This window comes from Pelobates fuscus, chromosome 7 (genome assembly GCF_036172605.1).
Source record: "Pelobates fuscus isolate aPelFus1 chromosome 7, aPelFus1.pri, whole genome shotgun sequence".
Lineage (NCBI taxonomy): Eukaryota > Metazoa > Chordata > Amphibia > Anura > Pelobatidae > Pelobates > Pelobates fuscus.
The window spans coordinates 108,653,115-108,678,379 of NC_086323.1; the positions used below are offsets into that span (position 1 = coordinate 108,653,115).

Genomic DNA, 25,265 nt, shown 5'->3' on the forward strand with positions numbered 1-25,265 from the left:
CTCAATTCTAGCTGTTACTCATTTTTCTGTGACTTTGGAATAAAGTTTATTTCAAAACCTTGTCATTTAAATTGTTTCAAACATAAAAAGAAGATGTACAAAGGGTAAATGTGAGTAAATAAACATAATACTACAGATATATCAATATGGATGCACGATCACCAAAACAAAAATATTAATTTCTGAAATTGAACTTGTTAAAAGGAACATTCCATAACCACACGCTAAAGTGATTATAGTGCCAGTATTGTCTTGGCATTACCCTCAAAGTAAGTTGTCAAACCATTTTCCAATGATTTGACTTCTTACCTGGGGTCTATGAGGCACTGCTCCCTGCCTCTCAGAGAACCCGAAGTCCTGTGCTTTAAAGGACCACTATAGTGCCAGGATAACATACTCGTTTTCCTGGCACTATAGCAGGGGAGGGCTGGCAGCCTCAGGCCTGGGGGGCAAATCCAGTCAAGTGGCCCATTGCACCCCTGAATTAGCTCACCATCCATGGCCACCTTTTCCTGGTTTTATAACGGATATTGATATTATGCTAATTAGTAGCTCTTTGCCATACCCACTCCTTTGCGGCTCCGACTTTCAATGTTGTTAGAGCGCAGTGACTGCACCTATGCTGGTGCGCACCAATGGACCACCAGGGAATCGTTTAAATTAAATATGCTGGTGTCCAAAACTTGTGAGCTGTGTTGGCCGCCGGGCCCCTCTGTTGTTATTGCGCCCTACATGACCCCACAGCTTGCATACCTCAAAGGCTGGCCCTGCTGACAGACACACTGGCCCTCACTCTCAATAACATACACACACAAACCCTGACAAACACTCACTGACAGGCAGACACATACACACACACACTGACAGGCAGACACACACACACATTCACTGACAGACACTTACTTGACAGACACACTTGCTGACACACACACACACACACTGACAGACACCAGTGCCATCTTAACAACATTATGGGTCCCCGGGCAAAGCAGTGCACTGGGGCCCTGCCTACACAACTTACAGGAATAAAAATGTAAATTATAGATACAACGAAGATTATATTTAGAAGTACCTCCAACAAATGCAATGCATACATTCAATACATACACACAGACTGCCGAATGCAGTCACACACCGACTGCTGAATGCATACACACGACTGGCTGCAGGCTATCTCCTGTCCTACTGCGCGCAGAATGCTGTGTGGAGCATTGCAATGGTAATGCGCTGCAACGCTCCACACAGCCTGCTTGCGGGAGGAACGATCTGCCTTACAGGTCGGCCTCTCCTGCAGCCCTGGGTCCTAGGCAGCTTCCTCTCTCCCCGATTGAATTGAGATCTCCCTCATCGGCACAAGGCCAGAAAACAAGGCCACCTCTCCGTTGGCTGGCAGGGGAGATCAAAGGATCTCCCCTGTCGGCCGGGCATGCTGGGCAGCGCGGTAGGGCCCCATGCGGAAAGACGTCCCTGACAGACATACACAAACACTTCCAGACACACACACACTTCCAGACACACACACACACTTCCACACACACACACACACTTCCAGACACACACACACACTTCCACACACACACACACACTTCCAGACACACACACTTCCACACACACACACACACACACACTTCCAGACACACACACACACACTTCCAGACACACACACACACATTTCCAGACACACACACACACACACATTTCCAGACACACACACACTTCCAGACACACACACACTTCCAGACACACACACACACACACGCACACTTCCAGACACACACATACTTACACTTCCTGACACACACACACACACACACACACTTCCAGACACACACACACTTCCAGACACACACACACGCACACACACTTCCAGACACACACACACACTTCCAGACACACGCACACACTTCCAGACACACGCACACTTCCAGACACACACACACACACACTTACACTTCCTGACACACACACTTCCAGACACACACACACACTTACACACACACACACACACTTCCAGACACACACACACGCACACACACGACCACTTCCAGACACACACACACACTTCCAGACACACACACACTTCCAGACACACACACACACGCACACACACGACCACTTCCAGACACACACACACTTCCAGACACACACACACACTCTTACACTTCCTGACACACACACACACACTTACAGACACACACACACTTCCTGACACACACACTTCCAGACACACACACACACTTACACTTCCTGACACACACACTTCCAGACACACACACACACACACACTTACACACACACACACTTCCAGACACACACACACACACACACTTACACACACACACACTTCCAGACACACACACACACACACACGCACACACACACACTTCCAGACACACACACACACACACACGCACACACACTTCCAGACACACACACACACTTCCAGACACACACACACACACTTCCAGACACACACACACACACGCACACTTCCAGACACACACACACAAACTTACACTTCCTTACACACACACTTCCAGACACACACACACACACACTTACACACACACACACACACGCACACACACGCACACTTCCAGACACACACACACTTCCAGACACACGCACACACGCGCACACTTCCAGACACACACACACACACACACACTTACACTTCCTGACACACACACACACTTACAGACACACACACACACACACTTACAGACACACACACACACACTTACTTTCAGACACACACACACAAATTTATTTTATTTCTTGTTGCTCCTACCTTTAGGAGTGCTCTGGGTCCTTTCCCCGGGGTCCAGTGACTTCCTCCGTGATATTCCTGCTCCTCTCTGCTCCCTCGCGCAGTTTAGTGATGCGGGGCCGGAATGACGTCATATTCCGGCTCCCGACATCAACAGAGAGGGCGCGCGAGGGAGCAGGAAGATCATCAGCAGAGCTCCCTCGCTGCTGCATGCCTCCTTCCTCACCCGGCCGGTATATTGCTGCAGAGTAGGCACCTGCCATCTGGGACAAGCAGGTGCCTACTCTGCCTTGCTACTGGGGCACCGTAAGTGGCCAGCTGGCCACCTGCTGGGCTCCTTGTGACAGGCTATCAGCCTGCTCCGCGCGGCACCCCCTCCTCCTGGCGCCCAGGACTGGCCCTGCAGTGGCCATTTTTCTAATTACTTAGGGCGGCCTGGGGGGCAATTGCCTCCCTGCCCCCCCGGCCCAGCCCGCCCCTGCACTATAGTGCCCCTCCTCCTCAGCAAGAGCCGCGCGCGCATTCAGCCAGTCTCATAGGAAAGCATTATCAATGCTTTCCTATGGACGCTGGCGTCTTCTCACTGTGATTTCACAGTGAGAAGCGCGGAGGCCCTCTAGCGGCTGTCAATGAGACAGCTGCTAGAGGCTGGATTAACCCTATTATAAACATAGCAGTTTCTCTGAAACTGTTATGTTTATAGGAAAAAGGGTTAAACCTAGCTGGACCTGGCACCCAGACCACTTCATTAAGCTGAAGTGGTCTGGGTGCCTATAGTGGTTCTTTAACTAAGCCTGGGAATAGCTTATTGACTGAGAACGTTTAACTGACACTCAGATAACGAGTTGGCCATGGACTACAGGACATCACTGATAAGAGCTAATGTTAGCTCCTAGCAGGAGACTCCAGCTCTCAGACTGTATAGTGGAGGGGACACACCTGGCAGCATAACCAGTACAGCTCACTGCAGTGGTTATGGTTCTTGGAGTGTTACTTTAAGGATGTGTTTGGTAAAAAAAAAAAATTGCGCAAAATGGAAATTGATTGCATTAAATATGAGACATTAAATAACAACATATACAAGCATTTTGTTATGCAATCTCATGCATCTCATTTCCCTGTAAAATGTTAGCACTGTTTGTGTTTTTGCTATTGGAGTTTTATGGTGGTATGTTCAGTAGGGAGTTTATGTATATTTTAATATTTTATAGCTAATTTGTTTGACAAATAAAATAGTATCTAACTTGTATATTCCATGTATTGCAATTAAATACAGTGTAATTTATTTTGTTTTCTTTACCTATAATTACCATATACAGTGACACTACGTGAACCAGTAAACAATACATTTACATGAACACAAAAGGCGGACAGACTTTTAGAACAAATTGCATAACTGAACATACGGCATTCTGACGTCGCTGTGAGGTATACGGCAATTCTGGAAGAACTTTACACCTGTGGGCGGGGCTTCGTATGTTTTGCCGAAGGGGCTTTAGTCTGCGGAAATTGCGTATGACGCCATTTTAAGCTACATATCAAAGACAAGGGGGACGGCGGCCATTTTGTGCTGGAGCTTTGTCGTAGTTTGCTGGTCAGTATCTCTGCGTTTTAGTGAAATACTTACCAGTCTTCTACAGGCAAAAGTTTACTTTAAATATCAAATCGGACCTTAGAGTCTCCGGCACCCAGAAATAGCGATTTGGTAGCCTGTTGTGTCACTGAACATACATTTCCATAGGTGTATTATCGCCTAAACAGCGACGAGATGAGGGGAAGTTTCATGGATCGCGACCGAGGCGGGTGAGAACACAAATATATTATCAGAAATGTGGGAATCGTGAGGAAAACCATGTGTTCATCGCGTTCACTGAGTAAAAAAATAATTTAAAATGGGTCACCTTGGTATGTATTGCATAGTGTAGCATTTGGTGACAGGAATTAAAGGGGAATGTGATCTATAATTTTACACAATAACCTGGCCCTTCAGTAGAGTAGATTTGCCATTTAAGGCCTGGTTTATTTTATTATTGTATTGTTTCCCATTTCATCTTAGTTGCCAGCTTCTGTATCAATTTCAGAGTTGCCACCTCCACCTTGTTTTCCACTAGAGTATAGACCTGCCCCCTCATTTATACAGTATTGCTGAGAAGAAATAAAAGGTCTTAAGAAGGTGCTCTAAGCACCATAACAACTACAAGCCACTGTAGTGGTTATGGTGCCAGAGGTTCTCTCCACCATTAAAAGGCCTCACTACTTGCGAGATATTGTCGCTTAAGTGGTGCCCCGAGATATTTCAGTTTTTCAGCTATCCCTCTTTAGCCATATCAGTTTGTGTAACTTTCTCAGTTTGATTTCCTTACTTCGGGACAACGAAATGGGTCTCTGGGCTCCATAACCACTAGAGTGGGCTGTAATGGTTGGGGTGCCTACACTTTCCATTTACTAAGAAACACCGTCTGCAGCGGCATATGCCACATCATTTTTCTTGTACAGTAATTATCCAGGAAAATATGATATGGCTCTGGCAATTCTAAGCGATGGTTACTATCCAGTAAGCTTTTCTGCAGATAGGGCTGTTTGTAAAATCATTGCGGTCTTAAGTAATGCATTTTTTTCCTTCTTCTTCTATTAGATTTCATGGGTCCACATTTAATAAGTAAGTACTCATTTATTTATTTTTATAAAGTGTGTGTCCGTCCGTCCAAGCCAAAGCACTTGTTTGTATAAATGCTGCATAAAGAAACCAAATCTTAAATTGAAGGTACCACCATACCAATTTCCCATTAAAAGTGTCGGCAAGTGTCGGCAAGAGCTGCGCGCGTATTCAGCCGGTCGCATAGGAAAGCATTTACAATGCTTTCCTATGGACGCTTGCGTGCTCTCACTGTGATTTTCACAGTGAGAATCACGCAAGCGCCTCTAGCGGCTGTCAATGAGACAGCCACTAGAGGATTTGGGGGAAGGCTTAACCCATTAATAAACATAGCAGTTTCTCTGAAACTGCTATGTTTATAAAAAAAATGGGTTAACCCTAGCTGGACCTGGCACCCAGACCACTTCATTAAGCTAAAGTGGTCTGGGTGCCTAGAGTGGTCCTTTAACTTAAGTCTTGCAAGTCCCCCCTTGAGAAATGATACTGGTCTGTGGGATGTTATATTGTCCTTTCCCTGTGGCATTCCATGCACTGCCATTTAGTGCATTTCTCATTGATTTTGGGACAGTTAATGCTGTAACTTTAAAAGAGAGAGTTTCATGTATATCATACTGTAACTGTCATTTTTAACTTCCTAAAATTACAACTTTGTTTTTGTTTTTAATTCTGTTACATATTTGACCTTTTACATGCAAGAGTGTTGGCAGGTTAAGAGGCCTAAAACACTATATGGTGGAAGGGAAGTCGTTTATTTTAACCCCTTAGTGACCAGACCGTTTTTAAAATTTTCTTATCGTTAAGGACCAGGGCTCTTTTTACATTTCTGCGGTATTTGTGTTTAGCTGTAATTTTCCTCTTACTCATTTACTGTACCCACACATATTCTATACTGTTTTTCTCGCCATTTAATGGTCTTTCTAAAGATACCATTATTTTCATCATATCATATAATTTACTATAATTTTTTTTTATAAAATATGATGGGAAAAAAAGTTAAAAAAACCCACACTTTTTCTACTTTTGACCCCCAAAATCTGTTGCGCATCTGCAATCGCCAAAAAACACCAATGCTAAGTAGCTTCTAAATTTTGTCCTGAGGTTAGAAATGCCCAAAGTTAACATGTTCTTAGCTTTTTTTGGAAAGTTATAGGGCTATAAGTACAAGTAGCACTTTGCTATTTCCAAACCATTTTTTTTTTTTTTAGAAATTAACGCAAGTTACATTGTAACACTAATATCTGTCAGGAATAACCCTTCACATGTATATATTTTTTAAAAGAAGACAACCTAAGGTATTGAACTTGGGGTATTTTGACTATTTTAATGCAATCATTTTACCACCAATCTATGCCAAATGTAAAAATTATTGGTGATTTTTTTAAGAATACATGTACAGAGAAATTTAAGGGTTACTGCCAAAAAACACACCAATATGTGTTCAGCAACATCCCTTGAGTACAGTAATACCACCCATGTATAGGTGTGTTGGGCTCTTTGGGGACCAAAAGACCATATTTGGAGGGTTCACATTCTAGTTTTCCAACTTGGAATTTTCACAGCTGGTCATCCTGCACCCATATCCTATTTGGGACATTTTCAAAGCTGGCCAATAAAATTCACCCCATCTAACCATATACCCTAGGGCAGGGATAGGCAACCTTCGGCACTCCAGATGTTGTGGACTACATCCCCCATAATGCTCTTACACCCATAATGCTGAAAAAGCATTATGGGAGGTGTAGTCCAAAACATCTGGAGTGCCGAAGCTTGCCTATGCCTGCCCTAGGGTATTTCAAATGGTGGTATTTAACACTTGCCATGCACTAAGTCTACCACCAGTCGTTGTTAAACTTTTGGGTAATCATTTTTTTTTGTTATTTTTCACTTACATTGTACTTTAGGCATGAATTCTCAGTTCCTGTTTTGTGTTACTGACAAAGAACACCCTAATATGTGTTCAGCAACATCTCCCGCTCTTTTACATGCGGGTCTTAAATTGCAGAGTGGGAACTGTCTGGGCTGAGCCCAGACAGTCCCCCTCAGAAGAAGACCGATCGCCAGCAGGGGCACGTTGGCGATCGGTAAGTACATGGGGAGGGAGGGTAGGGGTTAATTTTTTTTTTTAACTCGACCCCTCAAGGCACTCCGTACAGGCAGAGCATCAGAAGCTTGCCTGATGGCTTCCGATGCTCTTGACTACACTACCAGTTTCCACGTGCGGCAACCCGGAAGTGATCACTCTGGGGGGAGCGATCACTCGGGTGCCCGATAGAGTGGGGGTTATTCCACGATGCCTCGATATCGAGGCATCGTGTAATACCCTTAGCGAGGCTGGAAGCGTTCACAATTGCTTCCAGCGCTCAAATTTACCGCGGACGTATGAGGTACGTCCGCGATCCTGCAGAACTGTTTTTTTGCTGGACGTACCTCATACGTCCGCGGTCCTTAAGGGGTTAAAGGGATCCTATAGTCACCAAAACAATCTGAGCTTAATAAAGCAGTTTTTGTGTTTAAATCATGCCTCTGAGGTTTTACTGCTCAATTCACTGCCATTTAGGCTAAATCACTTTTGTTTTTGTTAATTCAGGACTTCCCACACCTCCCCTAGCTGTGACTGACACAGCCTGCATGAAAACAAAATGGTTTCATTTCCAATTAGATGTAATTTAATTTAAACATTTTTATCTCCTGCTCTGTAAACTGAACTTTAATTAAATACAGGAGACTCCTGCAGGGTCTAGTTAGCTTATTAACAGAGCAAGAGATTTAAAAAAAAAATCTCAATTAAATGGAATTTGCAGTAAAGGAATTGTAAACATTAGATGATTCTTTACAGGAAGTGTGTAGGAAGATAGTGAAAGTCACGTGCAGGTAGGTGTGGCTAGGGCTGCATAAACAAAGTGATTCATCTCCTAAATGGCAAGGAATTGAGCAGCAAGACTGAAGATGCATGATCTGTACACCAAATCTGCTTCATTAAGCTAAAGTTTTGTTGACTATTGTGACCCTTTAACAAGTGCTTTGATGCAAACTGGGGCTCTTCCCTGGTGCCGAGGTGCTGATCTCATTTCATTTGTATTGATAATGCTGAATTATCTTCATAATTATCAGTGGCAATTTCCTCGAAGCTGGATGACCTTGACTGGCTAAAAGTGGTAGGCTAATTTGAGAAAATGTTGTCATAATTTTTTGTTGCAGTAAAAAGGGAGGGATTATGGTGATTAAAAATGTAAATTAAATAAAATATGTGCTGCAATGGAGGGGTACATACATACATATCTCTCTCACAAAGTAGTTACTGAGTTGCTTCTCAATGAGCATACACTCAATAATGTTCCAAAGCCTAATGATAAGCCGTTTGTTTGCAGTGACTTATGCTTTAGTTTATTATTGTGCCCTCAACATTTTGGATATCTATTTTTATATAGCTTTTTATTTGTTGTGGGTTTAGTGCTGGTGGATCTCGATTTCCAAAGTTTGGGAATCCAGGAGAAAAACTCCGCAAGAAACGATGGGATCTAAATGAGCTTCCAAAATTTGAGAAGAATTTTTATACAGAGCACCCGGAGGTAGCACGCATGGCGCCGGTAAGTAAGGATGGGCATTTACCTGTTTGCTTTTCTGGACTGTTCTTCTGATAGCCTATGTTACCTATTAAGAAATTTTTTTTCTATGCTAACAAAGAGCTCAGAAGTAGTGTATGTGTGCTTAAATTCAATTAGAATTTAGCTACTAAATTGTTAAAAAACAAAAACAAACGAGGACTAGTCCTTTTTAATTTTATGTTAAAGGGACGACTCTCTCTAAGATAGTGAGTCATATGTTATAATGCCTGCTTTATACATGCAGAATATGTATTTAAAATCAGTAGACCTTTATATCAACTTTTAGCTCTGTCTACTCCATTAATTAGCTTTGCTAATCGGGAACCTTTAATTCTTGACTATATAATCCAAATTGTCGATATGCTTAAACCAGCATTTAAAAAGTTTGGTATGCAAATCAGAAAATGGCTGTGTAACTCTTTGTGGAGAGTAGAAACATGCACCTGTATTTCAATCACCTATAAATCTGGCCTATTTGTACAAGGGAGGTTTGCTGAGTAGCAGATTCCAAACCTCTCTGCACAGACTGATTTTGGCCAGGTTATGTTTTTCTAGAAGTTCTAAGCTGTCAGCTTTCTACTTCTGTAAACTGGTAGCTGAACTAGAACTTTAAGGAAGCTTTGCTGTAGTTTCTGATGAAATGTATAGATAGAAACATAGAATGTGACGGCAGATAAGAACCATTCGACCCATCTAGTCTGCCCAGTTTTCTAAATACTTTCATTAGTCCCTTGCATTATCTTATAGTTAGGATAGCCTTATGCCTATCCCACGCATGCTTAAACTCCTTTACTGTGTTAACCTCTACCACTTCAGCTGGAAGGCTATTCCATGCATCCACTACCCTCTCAGTAAAGTAATACTTCCTGATATTATTTTTAAACCTTTGTCCCTCTAATTTTAGACTGTCCTCTGGTTGTGGTAGTTTTTCTTCTTTTAAATATAGTCTCCTCCTTTACTGTGTTGATTCCCTTTATGTATTTAAATGTTTCTATCATATCCCCCCTGTCTCGTCTTTCCTCCAAGCTATACATGTTAAGATCCTTTAACCTTTCCTGGTAAGTTTTATCCTGCAATCCATGAACCAGTTTAGTAGCCCTTCTTTGAACTCTCTCTAATGTTTCAATATCCTTCTGGAGATACGGTCTCCAGTACTGCGTACAATACTCCAAGTGAGGTCTCACCAGTGTTCTGTACAATGGCATGAGCACTTCCCTCTTTCTACTGCTAATACCTCTCCCTATACAACCAAGCATTCTGCTAGCATTTCCTGCTGCTCTATTACAATGTCTGCCTACCTTTAAGTCCTCAGAAATAATCACCCCCAAATCCCTTTCCTCAGATGTTGAGGTTAGGACTCTATCAAATATTCTGTACTCTGCCCTTGGGTTTTTACGTCCAAGATGCATTATATTGCACTTATCCACATTAAATGTCAGTTGCCACAACTCTGACTATTTTTCTAGTTTACCTAAATCATTTGCCATTTGGCTTATCCCTCCTGGAACATCAACCCTGTTACATATCTTAGTATCATCCGCAAAAAGACACACCTTACCATCAAGACCTTCTGCAATATCACTAATAAAAATATTAAAGAGAATGGGTCCAAGTACAGATCCCTGAGGTACCCCACTGGTGACAAGCCCAAGCTTCGAATATACTCCATTGACTACAACCCTCTGTTGCCTGTAAGTAAGCCACTGCCTTACCCATTCAACAATATTGGAATCCAAACTTAAAGATTGCAGTTTATTGATAAGCCTTCTATGTGCAACAGTGTCAAAAGCCTTACTGAAATCTAGGTAAGCAATGTCTACTGCACCACCCTGATCTATAATTTTAGTTACCCAATCAAAAAAATCAATAAGATTAGTTTGGCATGATCTCCCTGAAGTAAACCCATGTTGTCTCTGATCTTGAAATCCATGTGTTTTTAGATGTTCAACAATCCTATCCTTTAACATGGTTTCCATCACTTTCCCCACTACTGAAGTAAGGCTTACTGGCCTATAGTTGCCCGACTCCTCCCTATTACCTTTCTTGTGAATGGGCACAACATTCGCTAACTTCCAATCTTCTGGGACTACTCCTGTTAACAATGATTGGTTAAATAAATCTGTTAATGGTTTTGCTAGTACACCACTAAGCTCTTTTAATAGCTTTGGGTGTATTCCATCAGGTCCCATTGACTTATTTGTCTTTACTTTTGACAGTTGAAATAGAACCTCTTCCTCTGTAAACTCACGTGTAATAAATGACTCATTTATCCTTTTTTTTAACAGAGGTCCCTTTCCTTCATTTTCAGCTGTAAATACCGAACAAAAATATTCATTGAGGCAGTCAGCTAGACCTTTATCCTCATCTACATACCTTCCTTCTTTTGTTTTTAATCTAACTAATCCTTGTTTTACTTTTCTTTTCTCATTTATGTATCTAAAAAAAGTTTTGTCCCCCTTTTTTACTGACTGTGCTATTTTCTCTTCTGTGTGTGATTTGGAAGCTCTTATAACTTGCTTAGCCTCTTTCTGCCTAATCTTATAGGTCATTCTGTCTTCCTCACTCTGGGTTTTTTTATAATTACTAAATGCTAACTTTTTGTTTTTTTACTATTTTGGCCACATCTGCGGAGTACCACAGTGGTTTCTTGAATTTTTTGCTTTTACTGACAAACCTAATGCAATTTTCTGTTGCCTTCAGCAGTGCAGCTTTTAAATAATCCCATTTCTTTTGGACTCCATTTAAGTTGCTCCAGTCTGATAATGACTCCTTTACACATATTCTAATTTTAGAAAAGTCTGTTTTTCTAAAGTCTAAAACTTTTGTTTTTGTGTGGTGTGACTCAGTCACTGTTCTTATATTAAACCACACTGACTGATGATCACTGGATCCTAAACTTTCACCTACAGTAATATCTGATACCAAATCTCCATTTGTTAACACTAAATCTAGTATGGCCTCTTTACGAGTTGGCTCCTCAACGACTTGTTTTAGAGACAATCCCAGTAGGGAGTTTAGAATATGTGTGCTTCTGGCACAGGTAGCTATTTTTGTTTTCCAATTCACATCAGGAAGATTAAAGTCACCCATGGTGATAACTTCCCCCTTCATTGTCATTTTAGCTATTTCTTCAACTTGTAGATTATCTAACTCTTCAATTTGTCCTGGGGGCCTATAAATCACACCTACACGAATTACTGTGTGATTACCAAATTCTAACGTAACCCAAATGGACTCTATGTTCGTCTCACTAACCTTTATTAGGCTAGATTTTATGCTATCCTTCACATACAGGGCCACCCCTCCCCCGTTCTTGCCTTCCCTGTCTTTTCTATATAAAGAGTACCCTGGTATTGCTATGTCCCAGTCATTTTTTTCATTATACCATGTCTCCGTAACAGCGACTAAATCTACACTATCAGTTGCCATTATTGCCACAAGTTCATGGATCTTATTCCCTAAACTGCGAGCATTTGTAGACATGACTCTAAGCTTATCATTTTTTAACACACTTGCTACAGGCACCTTCTGTCCTTGTTTTGGGGGACAATTGGATTGATGTTTTATCACCCTTTTGCCCCCCCCCCCCTCCTAGTTTAAATACATCTTAGCAAAACCTCTGAACTGCTCACTGAGAACATTTGTTCCCTTTTGAGAAAGATGCAAACCATCTTTTTTGTACAGTTTATTTCCATTCCAAACAGAGCTACCATGAGCAATAAAGCCAAATCCTTGCTCCCGACACCATTCACCAAGCCACAAGTTAAAGTCTCTAATACGCATCCGCCTGTCATTCTGAGTGTTATGCACAGGCAGAACTTCAGAGAATGACAGTGTGGAAGCAACCTGCCGTATATCATTGGCAAAAACACTAAAAACTTCCTTAACCTCTGAAACCTCATTGCAAGCCAAGTCATGCGTTATGAAAAACTCAGACAGAAGAAAGCAGAAATAACATTTTCACCTTTTTACCTGTGATGTATGAACTAGCGTGTGTATGCAACATAATGATATATTTTTGTTTTCTAGCATGATGTAGAGGAATTGAGGAGGAAGAAGGAAATAACTTCAAGAGGAAGTAATTGCCCCAAACCTATCTATGCTTTCCATCAAGCTAACTTCCCACGTGAGTCGCATTTTGTATTGAATAATCATATGTTTATGAATACTAATCGATTTGTTATCTCCTTATTGAGTTTTTTAATCCTGTTTAGTGTAGAGAAAAAGCTAAGAAGCATCTTTGTTTGAATTGTAGAGTATGTTATGGATGTTCTTTTGGATCAGCGTTTTAAGGAACCTACACCCATCCAGTGCCAGGGATTCCCACTTGCTCTAAGTGGTCGGGATATGGTGGGCATTGCCCAGACTGGATCTGGCAAGACGCTGGCAGTAAGTCTTTATACATAGTCTTTTAAGCGGTTTGTGCCTACTAACAACACAAATCTATTCCTGTATATCCCATTAAGAATATTTTGAGTGATAGTCTTGGAGACGCCTATATATTGCCACACCCAACCAATCACCAGCACCCAATGCTTTTCTTATCTGCTCAGTATGGTGGTCAAACAGAGAAGAAAACGATCAGTGCAGATGGGTGTCCAGAGAGCAATTTATGTGTTAAACAATTTTTAAAATGGTTCAACACTTTAAAGGAACACAACAGGTGCCGAGACCACTTCATCTCAATGAAGTGTTGTGTTTTCCCGGTGTCTTCCATTTTAACCCTGCAACTGTAAACACTGCGGTTTTTGCAGGAACAGCAGTGTTTATTTTGCAAGAGTAATCTGCCTCTCGTGGCTGTCAGACTACAGCCACTAGAGGCACTTCTGTGATGTAGCAGAATAAACCTCTCTTCTTATCAGATGGTCTCAGAAAACAATTTGATTTGCCACACGCTACCCTCCCATTGCTTTCCCGTGCCAAATTATGCAAAGACCCCAGCACTGAACAGAGTTGCTTTAGGAAGAATGCACTCAGGTAATTTTTGGTGGTTTAGGTTTTTTTCCCATTCCCTTTATCCTCTACAGTTGAATACAGTAGTAGATAATTTTAATGGTTAGGTAGTAAATGGCTTGTATTGCACCTGACAACCTTCTCTAGAATACATGTGAAGGCAGCTTGTTTTGCTGATAAATATTTTCACTTTGTAACCTGTTTCATCTCCTCCCTTACAGTATCTCTTGCCTGCCATGGTGCACATCAATCATCAGCCATACTTGGAGCGTGGAGATGGGCCAATTGTGAGTGTACAATGTATTTGTTTTTCTAACTTTCTAATTTGGCTGTAGTGTTTGCTGTTAAAGGAACACTTTTCAAGCACCTTAGCCACTATACCTCACTTGTGCCCTCTCAAAGTAGAATCCGTATGTCTCCTCTGAGAAAGATGTATTCCTAGCACTGTGTTCCTCAGCCCCCGTGCTGTAAAAGGTTTAATAACCCTTTTATTCACTTACCTGATATTAGCTGTGGGTTGGTTGGCTTGTTCACCACCTCCTACGTCATCCATTGGGATTCTGTTTGTAGGAGAATATGGAAAGAAGGGTGAACAGGGGGACCCAATTAAGTTGTTGATCTATTCCTATATATATATATACACTCCTGCCACTGTAAATTCTATAACTGGCTATAGTGGTTGTGGTGCTTGGCTCCTTTAATGACGGACTCTGTCTTTAACTTCTCTCATCTCACATTGACTGTCTGGTCAAATTTTTCAGATAGGAAATTACCAGAATATGAACATGTGAACATATTTCTAACGCATTCTTGATATATTGTGTAAATATTTTGAGGTAATTTGAATCCATGCATGGCTTAATGCCTATGGCGTGGATGATTAGTACGAAGTCAGCAACCTGGACAGATTTAAAAAAGAAATGTCTCTTTTTTTTCTTTTCTTTTCTCTCAATTATGCAAACATATGGAAGTAAATAATTAAAATTTGCTGTCTCTTTCTTTCAGTGTCTCGTTTTGGCTCCAACTAGAGAGTTGGCACAGCAAGTACAACAAGTGGCAGATGACTATGGAAAGACCTCCAGATTAAAAAGTACCTGTATCTATGGTGGTGCTCCCAAGGGACCTCAAATTCGAGATTTGGAGAGAGGTACTAGAGATTTTAATTTTTGTTAGTTTTTAAAAGGACACTATAGGACCCAAATCAACTTTAACTTACTGAAGAAGTTTTGGTGTATATATCATGCTCCTGCAGTCTCTCTGCTCATTTCTCTGCCATTTAGGAGGTGTATGCAACCCTAGTCACACCTCCCTGCTTGTGACTTGCATAGCCTTCTTAAAAACTAAACAAGAGAGATCTGATGTTTAAACTTTGTTTATTGCACAGTCCGTTTAATTTAGAATCTCCTGCTCTGTTAATAGTATTCTAGAGCCTGCAGGAGTGTTCTGTGTGACAGCATTTGAATTTACAAATAAAGAAAGTTAACATCTGATTGCATTTTCTTCATGCAGGCTGAATGTTTCACATTCCGGTGTAGTGTGGTTAGGCTGTATAAACAGAAATAAAAGTGATTTGACTCCTAAATGACAGAGAATTAAGCACATGAAAAAAAGAATATCCGGGCACAGCTGAGGTTTATTTTAAAAGGTAGTCTTCATTTTAAACAAGGAACCTCCCTTTCTGGATCATCCTGCAGGAAGTTTTAATGTGTGCATTTGACTCTTGTTTTTTTGCAGAGAATAAAGCAGTGAGAATGAATGGACATAATATATTCCCTCCACTTTATGAAATACTCATTATGACTGTGTTGGAATTTTACAGTCAGGAGATATACAGAGACAGAGTATCATCTGATTTTTCTGAAGATTCAGGGCACAGTTCCTACCCTCTCTCTGGCCACTAGGCTCTAGTGGCGATGTCATGTTGGGAGTCTTTGCGAATTCAGCAAAGTCCCCAGAGGGTGACTGTTCCACTTTAAACTAAAGTTGATTCGGTGCCTATAGTGTCTCTTTAACTTTAAACCACACCTAAATTACTGTTCTATCTGTCTATTTATTTCATAGACCCTAACTGGTATGTTTATGTGACTTAAAGATCATTAAAATGCCTGCAAATATGAGTTCTCTGTTTCTTAAAGGTGTTGAAATCTGCATTGCAACTCCTGGAAGACTCATTGACTTCCTTGAAGCTGGGAAGACCAACCTTAGGCGGTGTACTTATCTTGTACTGGATGAAGCTGATAGAATGCTTGACATGGGCTTTGAACCACAAATTCGCAAAATTGTGGACCAAATCAGGGTATGAAGTTAGATCTGTAATGCTTTACAGATTTGTTGTAGAACTTGGTATGCACATTCCAAACACTGTGAACACTGCAGCTTATATTGTAGTGTATATGGTGTGCGGAATTTTTGGGTGCAGTTCCTCTTGGGTGTTTGGTTGACAAAACCAAGCACCTTGTGTTTTGTATACTGTATGGGCAAAATGCGGTGGTTATTTACTTTTTTTTTTACTAGGAATTTTTTTTTCTTCTTTAGCCTGACAGACAAACACTTATGTGGAGTGCAACATGGCCAAAAGAAGTACGTCAGTTAGCGGAAGACTTCCTTCGAGACTATGTACAGATTAATGTAGGAAATTTAGAGCTTTCTGCAAATCACAACATCCTTCAAATTGTAGATGTGTGCCAGGAAAGTGAGAAAGATCACAAGTAGGTGTCTCTTTCATATTCATGCTCTATTTACATTGATCTTAACATATTATATTGTCTTATAAGTAATAAAGAATTGCATTATTGTCTAGCTTAACTTTTATTTTTAAAAGCTTCCTGCATATGATTATCCTATAACATTGGATAACTAATCGATACTAGCAGAGCTGGAGCAAAAAAAGTATGTTAAGCACTAAGGGGTATTTTTTTTCCCCCTTGTTTACTGTTGAAGACTTAATGAGTACCTGTATACTGTTGACTGTTTTGGAGGTAATCAAGATATGCAATGTTGCAGTGTGACACATGAACATCCAATCACACTTGTATTTAATTGGTCCCATTTTTCTAACAAGTAATGTTGGCAACATGCAATTTATGGGTAATTCACCCTTTGAATTTGTACAGAAATAAGTGAAATGTGGTAACATCCGTTTCGTGTTTTTTGTTCCATCTTTAATTCCCCAAATTAGGCTAATCCAACTGATGGAAGAAATAATGGCTGAAAAGGAGAATAAAACAATTATATTTGTAGAAACAAAACGTCGTTGTGATGATTTGACTCGAAGAATGAGACGAGACGGGTGAGTGAAAGTCATGTTTTTAGGCATTACTTTTGTTTTGCCATCAGTCTTCATATGGTTCACAAAATAAATTTGTATTTAACTTAAGGTGGCCTGCGATGTGCATCCATGGTGACAAAAGTCAGCAGGAACGTGATTGGGTTTTGAATGGTGAGTTAAACTTGAATCTAAACTGAAGTCTTTTCTTGGAAATTATTATTTTTGTTTCACTTGTAAAGCCTTATCTACTTGTATAAAGAGAGTGAAGTGGTGTACCAAATTTAGGGGAGCTGGAAAGAATAACAAATATACAGGTACAAGTAATCAATCTCGATATCTAATATGGAAAATAAAAAAATACTTTAATAATACAAGAATGTAAAAATTGCCAGATGGCAAATACCCTATTTTCTGTGTACAACCAAAATGTGTAATTACCCACAAAGCAAAGGGAAAAATAAAAAAGTGTTTGTGTGTATATATATCTCTAAAAAATCCTAAATATGAAAGTAATAAATCTAGATAAATGATTGTTACCTAGTAGGAACTGATGCCTAATAAATCAAATGAAATCTATCACCAGTATGTTAAGTATATAAATAAGCACACATCTGTGCCAGATATACTGCTCAAACATGATGTGGCTCTGAATAGCAACTGCTACTCGGATCGGTAAGATATACCTGTTATGACATACAAGCGCAGCAACTCACAGCCTTTAGCGATATACACTCTGTGATAATTATAATCGTGTAGATTCGAATGGTGGTAGCGATGGCAAGGGGTAAGATACAATATCAGCTAATTCCTTTGGTGGCAGGCATAGGTTAAGACTTTGTGCCGCATGCATTAACGCCTGGGACTGAAATGATGCAGAAAGCAAGGGGAGGGTAACCCAGGTGATTAAATCATAGCTTAAAAGAGTCTATATTATATAGTCACCTTGCATCTGTGTCAGACATATGGTATAGCTAAACTGGGACTACCACCCCTGTTACTAGCAGGCAAGACAATATATATATGGCTGTGGTTACCTATGAAGCAGTGCATGTGGCTCGGTTGCTAGCTAATATATCAAACGCTAGCGTGCAAAAAATAGACCTGAACCACTGCTCTGATGAATAGAAAGGTCTATGTAAGGGTAATACTGCACTGATAGCTGTGCTACACTACCACCCCCGTGCCTTCGAGGGCACCTCAAGCTTCTATCATTCTCGACAGCATTAGGACTTAACATTATGTTCTTCCATTAGCTATATGGCTTTTAAGCACGTCTCTAGCTAACTAACTTTATGAAGGATCTTGTATCTATAGCTACCATGGGAATAGCTTGAGGTGGTTCAGGTCTGTTTTTTTGCACGCTAGCTTTTGATAGATTAGCTAGCAATATTTTGTTATTCAAAGTGCCATTTCCCTCCCTCAACTCCCGGCACCAACCGAGCAGGGTTGGAGGGGCAGGTGCAAACTTTAGGAGTATTCTGTAAAGGGTGGAGGGGAATCTTTTTTAATAAAAAGTTGAACTTTGTGTCAAAATATCATCAATTCAGCCATTTTGCTGTATGAAGCAAAAGTCTATTTCATAGCTGTCTAATTCAGTTCAGGTTTTCAATAACACTGGTACCACATAATATAGCTCATTTTAAAATGGCTTCATGTACATTTTAACCGTTTTCTCTTCTTCTCTCCATCTCTCTTCCATTTCAGAATTTCGGTCTGGAAAGGCACCAATCCTCATTGCCACAGATGTTGCTTCTCGAGGTCTAGGTTTGTAATTTTATGGGACAAATGTCTCTTAATAGGTTACACTTTTTCTCCAACAGTACTTTCCTTCGATATCAAGACAGCTCAACTCAATGTGCTGCTAAATACAAGTCCATATGATTTTATGTTCTTCAATACCAGAAGATGTGAGCAACATGATTTTAATGTAAATATTAATCCTAACCCAAACTTCATTGTACATTTTTATGGCTACAAGGCATACACATAATATTAACACATCTGCACAAAAACAAAACACTATATTTTGGGACTACTTCCTGCTTAGCCATTTTTGTTCCTCAATGTGTTTTTGGTTAACTTGCCAAGATATATTGCCCAATAATTATTTATGTTGTCAAATTATATCTATCATGCTTTCTAAAGAATATGTGCAGTATACCCCATATATTTATTTCCTCCTAAAACAGTTTTTTGGACTTGAGAATCATAAAGAAAGTCTGGTTGTATAAATTTAAGTATACTTTACTCCCAGTTAGTAGCTATGACATATGACTTTTGAGCATAAAAACCTCTATAGTAATATAAACTTATTTTTGCTTTAAATACATTTACATTGAGAGACTAATTTAATCCCAGCAGTTGAATAACTATGATTTATAAGATTGTAATGTTTACCTGTTTCTTGATGTTCAGTGGAGACCTCCCCACATGTTTAACACATTGTAGCTCCTAAAGTTCCAGATTATCTGTTTCAGTATGAATCATGTCACTTTACCTCTGTGGTTGATTTATTTGCAACATTGTTATCTAGACGTTATAGGGTAATTTATATGCAAAATAGTAGAGTTATAACCAAAGATTAGTACATTTATATTAAGTGGGAGTGATATTTAAATCTATATATACCTTCTTCCCTCCCCATGTTAAATGTGGGTTTATTATTGTGACTATATGCAACCTCAGTTAAAATATATCTCATCAACTCATAAGAGTACTTCATTTCACATGACTTTAAAACCACAGATTATGTCCTACTGACACACATTATGTGTTTATTTTTGTAAAAGTTCCAGTCTGTTTCTTGTTACTCACAATTCCTCCATTTTTATTCCTTCTTTTGAGAGGATGTGATGTTGCTTGGCTGTACATTTTATTGCCCACTTACCCTGGGATATTTGAGGCTTGCTCCTTGTGTAAATTAACAATTGATTTATGTACACAAGATGTTTTAGAACTTATCAAAAACTTCCTGGTCTCCTTCTCCCCAATGGAAAGGTGGTTCACTAGTGGTTAGTGATATCTACATTCCTAGTCACATCAGACTTACAGTATGTAGATGTAACCTGTGTGTGTATTTGTAAGTAATTATATTTTTGTAGATAATGTGCATGACATTTAGATCACTGTGTTAGTTAACAGCCAGGTAAGTTTCCACTACGTTTAAAGTATTTGTCTGCTCACTGTAGGGCTTTAACTTTAAGATTATTTGCAATATTAAATCATTTCATTTATTTTTTTTGACAGAAGCTGCAGATCTCTCTCAGTACAGGGCCAGTGGCCTGTCGAAAATAGAGGGGAATGAACGCTGGAAGCAGCCCCCGTAAAGGGTGCTGGCTTCTTATACTCTTCCCTCGCAAAGGTCTTGTACTGAAGAGGCAGTTTTTGGATCTGCAACTCCCAGCTCCTTATGTTCCTCACTCTACAAAATGTGGGGTGTGAAATATGGTCATTCAACCCTGAATACTGAGCTGGGGCTACACCCCGTTCCCCTTTGGATGCTGGTGTGGGTTTGAAGTTGCCTGACCCTATTGAATAGACGGACCACCTTTCTAGAAGGGAGATCACACCGGTGCTTCCCACTAGACCATCTGCTGAGCAGCTGTGGGAAAGTCCCAAGCCATGGAAGACTTTGGGAAGTTTCTTGGCTGTCGAAGCAGAGTATTAGTCTCTTCTGCTAATCATCAGACTCTTGTGGCTTCCTCTTTCATTTCCAAATCTATACCTAATTCCTTCTTCCCTGCCTACAAATGCAGGGTTTTTGGAGGTGGTGCTATTGAATGTTCTGTTATGGAGACTGTAAGAACATGAGCATTTTTGAAACCTGCTATGTCCTGCTGGCACTTAACCCCTGGACAAAGCTACTACTAATTTAGCACCTTGTTAGGGAAGCCACGTGACCCTTAAAAACACCATCAATATATTCTGTTCTTTATACTTGTGGTTGCCACTCCCCCCTCCCCTTCTCTTTTCTTCACCACTTAATACATTTTCCAAATACAAGATAACCTTCGACCAAGTGACCTACTTGTAATAAGAAACAGACACCCTCTTGTATACAGCCCCCATATTTCTATTGATTTGCCCATCTCATGCGATGAGTTATTACCCTCTCAGCTTTTCTAAACATTGATATCTGACGGTGAGTGTTGGAGTATGGGTTCTCTCTTCAACTATTAACAGGTTGCTCTCTGCCACTTGCCAGCATACTAGGGGCAATGAGCTGCTCCACAGACGCATCTAGCCAAGTCAGAGCATGTGTTGGGACCTCTTGCTGCGCCTGGACCACTGATGCATGCTCCCCGCTCGGGTGGTCCCGTGTCCAAGGATGAAGGCGGTGACACCGCTAAGTACCAAAAGACGGGATTGGCGACTCCAGGTTCCCCACCTCGCGGTGGGAGTGTGCATCGGTCCGGACACCAGCTCTCCTGAGGACCAATCCCACTAAGTTGCTTGATCGTAACTTTTCATGAAGTTTGTAATTGTTATTTATTATGCAAATTATACAGTTCTTTACTACACCTAGGGCAGTAAGAATTTGCCAAAGGTAGTGATTGGCCCAACTGTGTTAAAATATTCTTAGATGATGAAGATTCCTCAGTGTGTTTATATATTTATTTATGTACTTTTAGAGGAAATGTTTTCTTGTGGTGTAACATTAAAGTATCTTTTGGGAATATTCCCATTTTAAAAATAATTTCATAAAGTAGTATTGACTATATGAAAACCTTTCCTTTTAAAAGTATTTGGTCATCTCCAGGAGAAGCAGTTTTGGAAAGCTATCAAGATTTTTTTATCTCCCAAGTCCTGAGTGCAACCAGTTAGCTGAGTGACTGTAAAGCTCCCATAAGTTATAGTTTATTAATGATGCAATATTGCATAACCTCTATAAGGCCTTTAGTAAAACTAAAATATTGCTGTGTTAACCTAGGAAATTGGAATTTCCAATTTACTGTAGCTCAATAACCAAACTATAAGGTTACCTAAGCAGAGCTTTGGTATGTTCATGCTGGGCATAGTAGTTTGGCAGTCACATCATAGTATGTTTTTGTCTTTCAATCACTGCTCTTCCTAGAGTTGGAGATAATGTCTTTTGATCCCAAAAATCTGCTGTTAAGTTGTATTTTAACTCTCAGCTCCTTACTTAATAATTTTTTAATTAAATGCAGAATTCAATACCCAGGTGTAGGTTAGCTCTTTTCACTAGGTTAAATAAGTAATTTTTTTGTGAGAATCAAATATTATTGTTAAATTTCCTACTAACATTTTTCTACCTTTCACTGTCCTGGCGTGGCTTTTCCCTACACGTCAATTTTCTTGGTCAATCTTTAGATGTGGAAGATATCAAGTTCGTCATAAACTATGACTACCCTAACAGCTCAGAGGACTATGTGCACCGCATTGGCCGTACAGCCCGCAGCACAAACAAGGGTACTGCATACACTTTCTTCACCCCTGGCAACCTCAAACAGGCACGTGAACTGGTCAAAGTGTTAGAAGAAGCTCGTCAAACCATTAACCCTAAGCTCATGCAGCTAGTGGATCACCGTGGTGGTGGTGGTGGTATGTATCCATGATTAATAAAGATTTATTTACAGCACTAAATTCATCTGTAATGGAGTGCGATTTCTAATCTCCCTTGATACTCAGTATTTTTTTTTAAAGCTGACTGATCTGGACAAATACCTCAGCAATGCCAAGTTTAGTGATATGTCCTTTTAACATTACCTCTAAGCAGTTTTATATAACAGGATTTTAACGGTGCCACAGCATAGGATGTATCAGTGTTTCGTTGTCCTGTCTGTTCAGTTGATTAACATGTGCTCCTTTTCAACTTTTAATCATTTAAAAATCTTTATTAATCATGCTAGGTGGCCGCTCCAGATATCGCAGTATTCCTACAAGTAACAATCCCAACATGATGTATCAGGAAGAATGTGACCGAAGAATGCGTGGTAAAGATGGTGGAAGACGTGATGGAAGAAACGGCAATCGTGATGGTGGTGTAACGAGCAATGGGTCTGGTAGAGACCAGGGCAGGCAGAATTACTCCTACGCAAACCAGAGCTCTAACTTCCAACCCAGCCAATATGGCTACGGGCAGGGCGCCTTCACAGCAGGGGCAGCCAGCAGCTATGGTGCCACAACATATGGGCAAGCACCACAGCCGCTGATGTCCCAGCAGTTCGCCCCGCCCGGTACACCCGGCTTACTAAACTATATGAATCAGGCTCCCAACTACCAGTACCCACCTCCGCCTCCACCACCTCCCCCTCCTACTCGCAAGTGATCCTTTTAGTTTTCCTTCGGACCAAACTTTACTTTGAAAGAGTTTGTTATTTTTTTAATGTTCAAATCCTGTGCTCCCTCATTTTTGTATTCTGGAAAGCTGAAACATTTGAAACTGAATATTCTGAAGTCAATTCTTTTCCATATAACTAAAACTAGGAAATGCCTGTTTGTGTTGGTGGTGACCGTAGCTGGTAGACTGCTGAAATCTGTGTGTGTGTGTATATATAACTATATTTACATATGCTCATATAGATATATATATATATGCACTCACATAAACCTCCACCCACCCCTTATTTTTACTTTCCTTATTTTTATCTTTTCAGGGTTTTTTTTTTTTCTGCTCCAGGTAGGTAAAATTAAAGCACAGTATAGGTTTTTAGCTGCTCTAAATTCTGAAATGGTCAGTATTTATCATTTTGTGTTGTACATTTTACGCTATCATTGGGCAGCCCCTGCAGCTGTGTAACAATGGAGCATTGGACTGCTGTGAGTCACTGCCAAACAGACATTTATTTTCTCCCCCATCATCTTTCTAAACTCTGGGAATAATAAAGGGGTTGTGGATCTTAAGAGTTCGTTCACTTAATTCAGTGAGTTGATCTCAAACTATGTGGCATTGTCACATACGATATTTTTTTTTATAGTTTTTTTTCCCCCTCCCTTCAATACACTAACCCTTTTACTCAGGACTTAAAGATTCCATTGCAGAAACAGGTAATTTTCAGGTTACCTTGATTTATGTTACAGTTTTGGCATGTATCTTGTTTCTGCCCACCCCTTTCTCTCTCTTTTTTTTGTTTTTGTAAATTGTAGTTTTGGTATTGATTGCCTTGTTTTTGTAAATACAAATAAACCATTTTAAAGTAAATACCAGGCTGATTTTTTTTCTTTCCTCATCTCATATTATGGAATTGCTTATTGAGGAAGTTATCAATTCTCAATGTCAAAGCAAGAAATCACACACAAAAAACTCAGTGTTTTTGTTTTGTTCAGGCATACTGAATATTTAACTACACACACCAGACGCGTAAACATTTTCTGTTTTTGCGTAAGCATAATTTTGGAAAGGGTTTTGAATGCTTTTGTTCATTTTTTTTCTTTTGTTTGTTAGAATAGACCTTTTTGCATAGGACTGAGCTAAAGGAGCCTATGACCAGGACTACCCTCATAACAGTGACTTATGTCACTGTAATGCCACATATATGCTTGCAGCAAAGCCATTGTGTTGGTGTTGCACGGAAGAATTCTACTTTTATTGAAAGTATAATAAGCTGGGTCAATCACATTACAGAAGAGTGAAATCGGAAAGGTTGTGTAATATTAGTGTAACACTTGTGTGCATCTAAGAATGGCAAGGCTGGACAGAAGGGAAGTGTATAACTGCTAAAGCAAATACATCCCTTTTCATTAAATATTTGTTGCTTTGGTGGCTCTTAGATTTTAGCTGAACCTGTCATTAGAGTTATCACATTATTTAAAACAATTACTATTATACCCATCTATGTATTCCAAACTTTAACAATATAGAGTTGGGAATATAAATATGTATTATTATGCCATGCTACAACAATATGGCCAAGCACCACAGCTGCTGATGTCAGCCAGATGTTGCACATCTGGATTACTAAACTATACCCTAGTGGTCCTGATGACTACAATGTCTTTTAAGGGTTATTCCTTCTGTCTCCTTGATTTTAACATGTTAACTTATGGAGCACC

At 40.1% G+C, this 25,265-nt stretch overlaps 1 protein-coding gene across 2 annotated transcripts; it reads left to right on the forward strand.

Annotated features, from left to right (window-relative positions):
* Positions 1-4,313: 4,313 nt before the first annotated feature.
* DDX17 (DEAD-box helicase 17) lies at positions 4,314-24,414 on the forward strand. 2 transcript variants are annotated; one of them, XM_063426377.1, is made up of 14 exons: positions 4,314-4,573; positions 5,406-5,429; positions 8,878-9,013; positions 13,061-13,157; positions 13,287-13,420; positions 14,206-14,271; positions 14,990-15,131; positions 16,120-16,280; positions 16,520-16,692; positions 17,163-17,273; positions 17,362-17,423; positions 18,957-19,016; positions 22,584-22,814; positions 23,123-24,414. In XM_063426377.1, exons 1-14 carry the CDS (start codon positions 4,539-4,541, stop codon positions 23,539-23,541), a joined length of 1,851 nt encoding a protein of 616 aa, XP_063282447.1. In that variant the 5' UTR covers positions 4,314-4,538; the 3' UTR covers positions 23,542-24,414. The 2 variants fall into 2 exon arrangements, with proteins under 2 accessions (XP_063282447.1, XP_063282448.1); XM_063426378.1 differs by lacking the exons at positions 22,584-22,814; positions 23,123-24,414 and adding an exon at positions 20,499-22,228.
* The last annotated feature ends 851 nt before the right edge of the window (positions 24,415-25,265 follow it).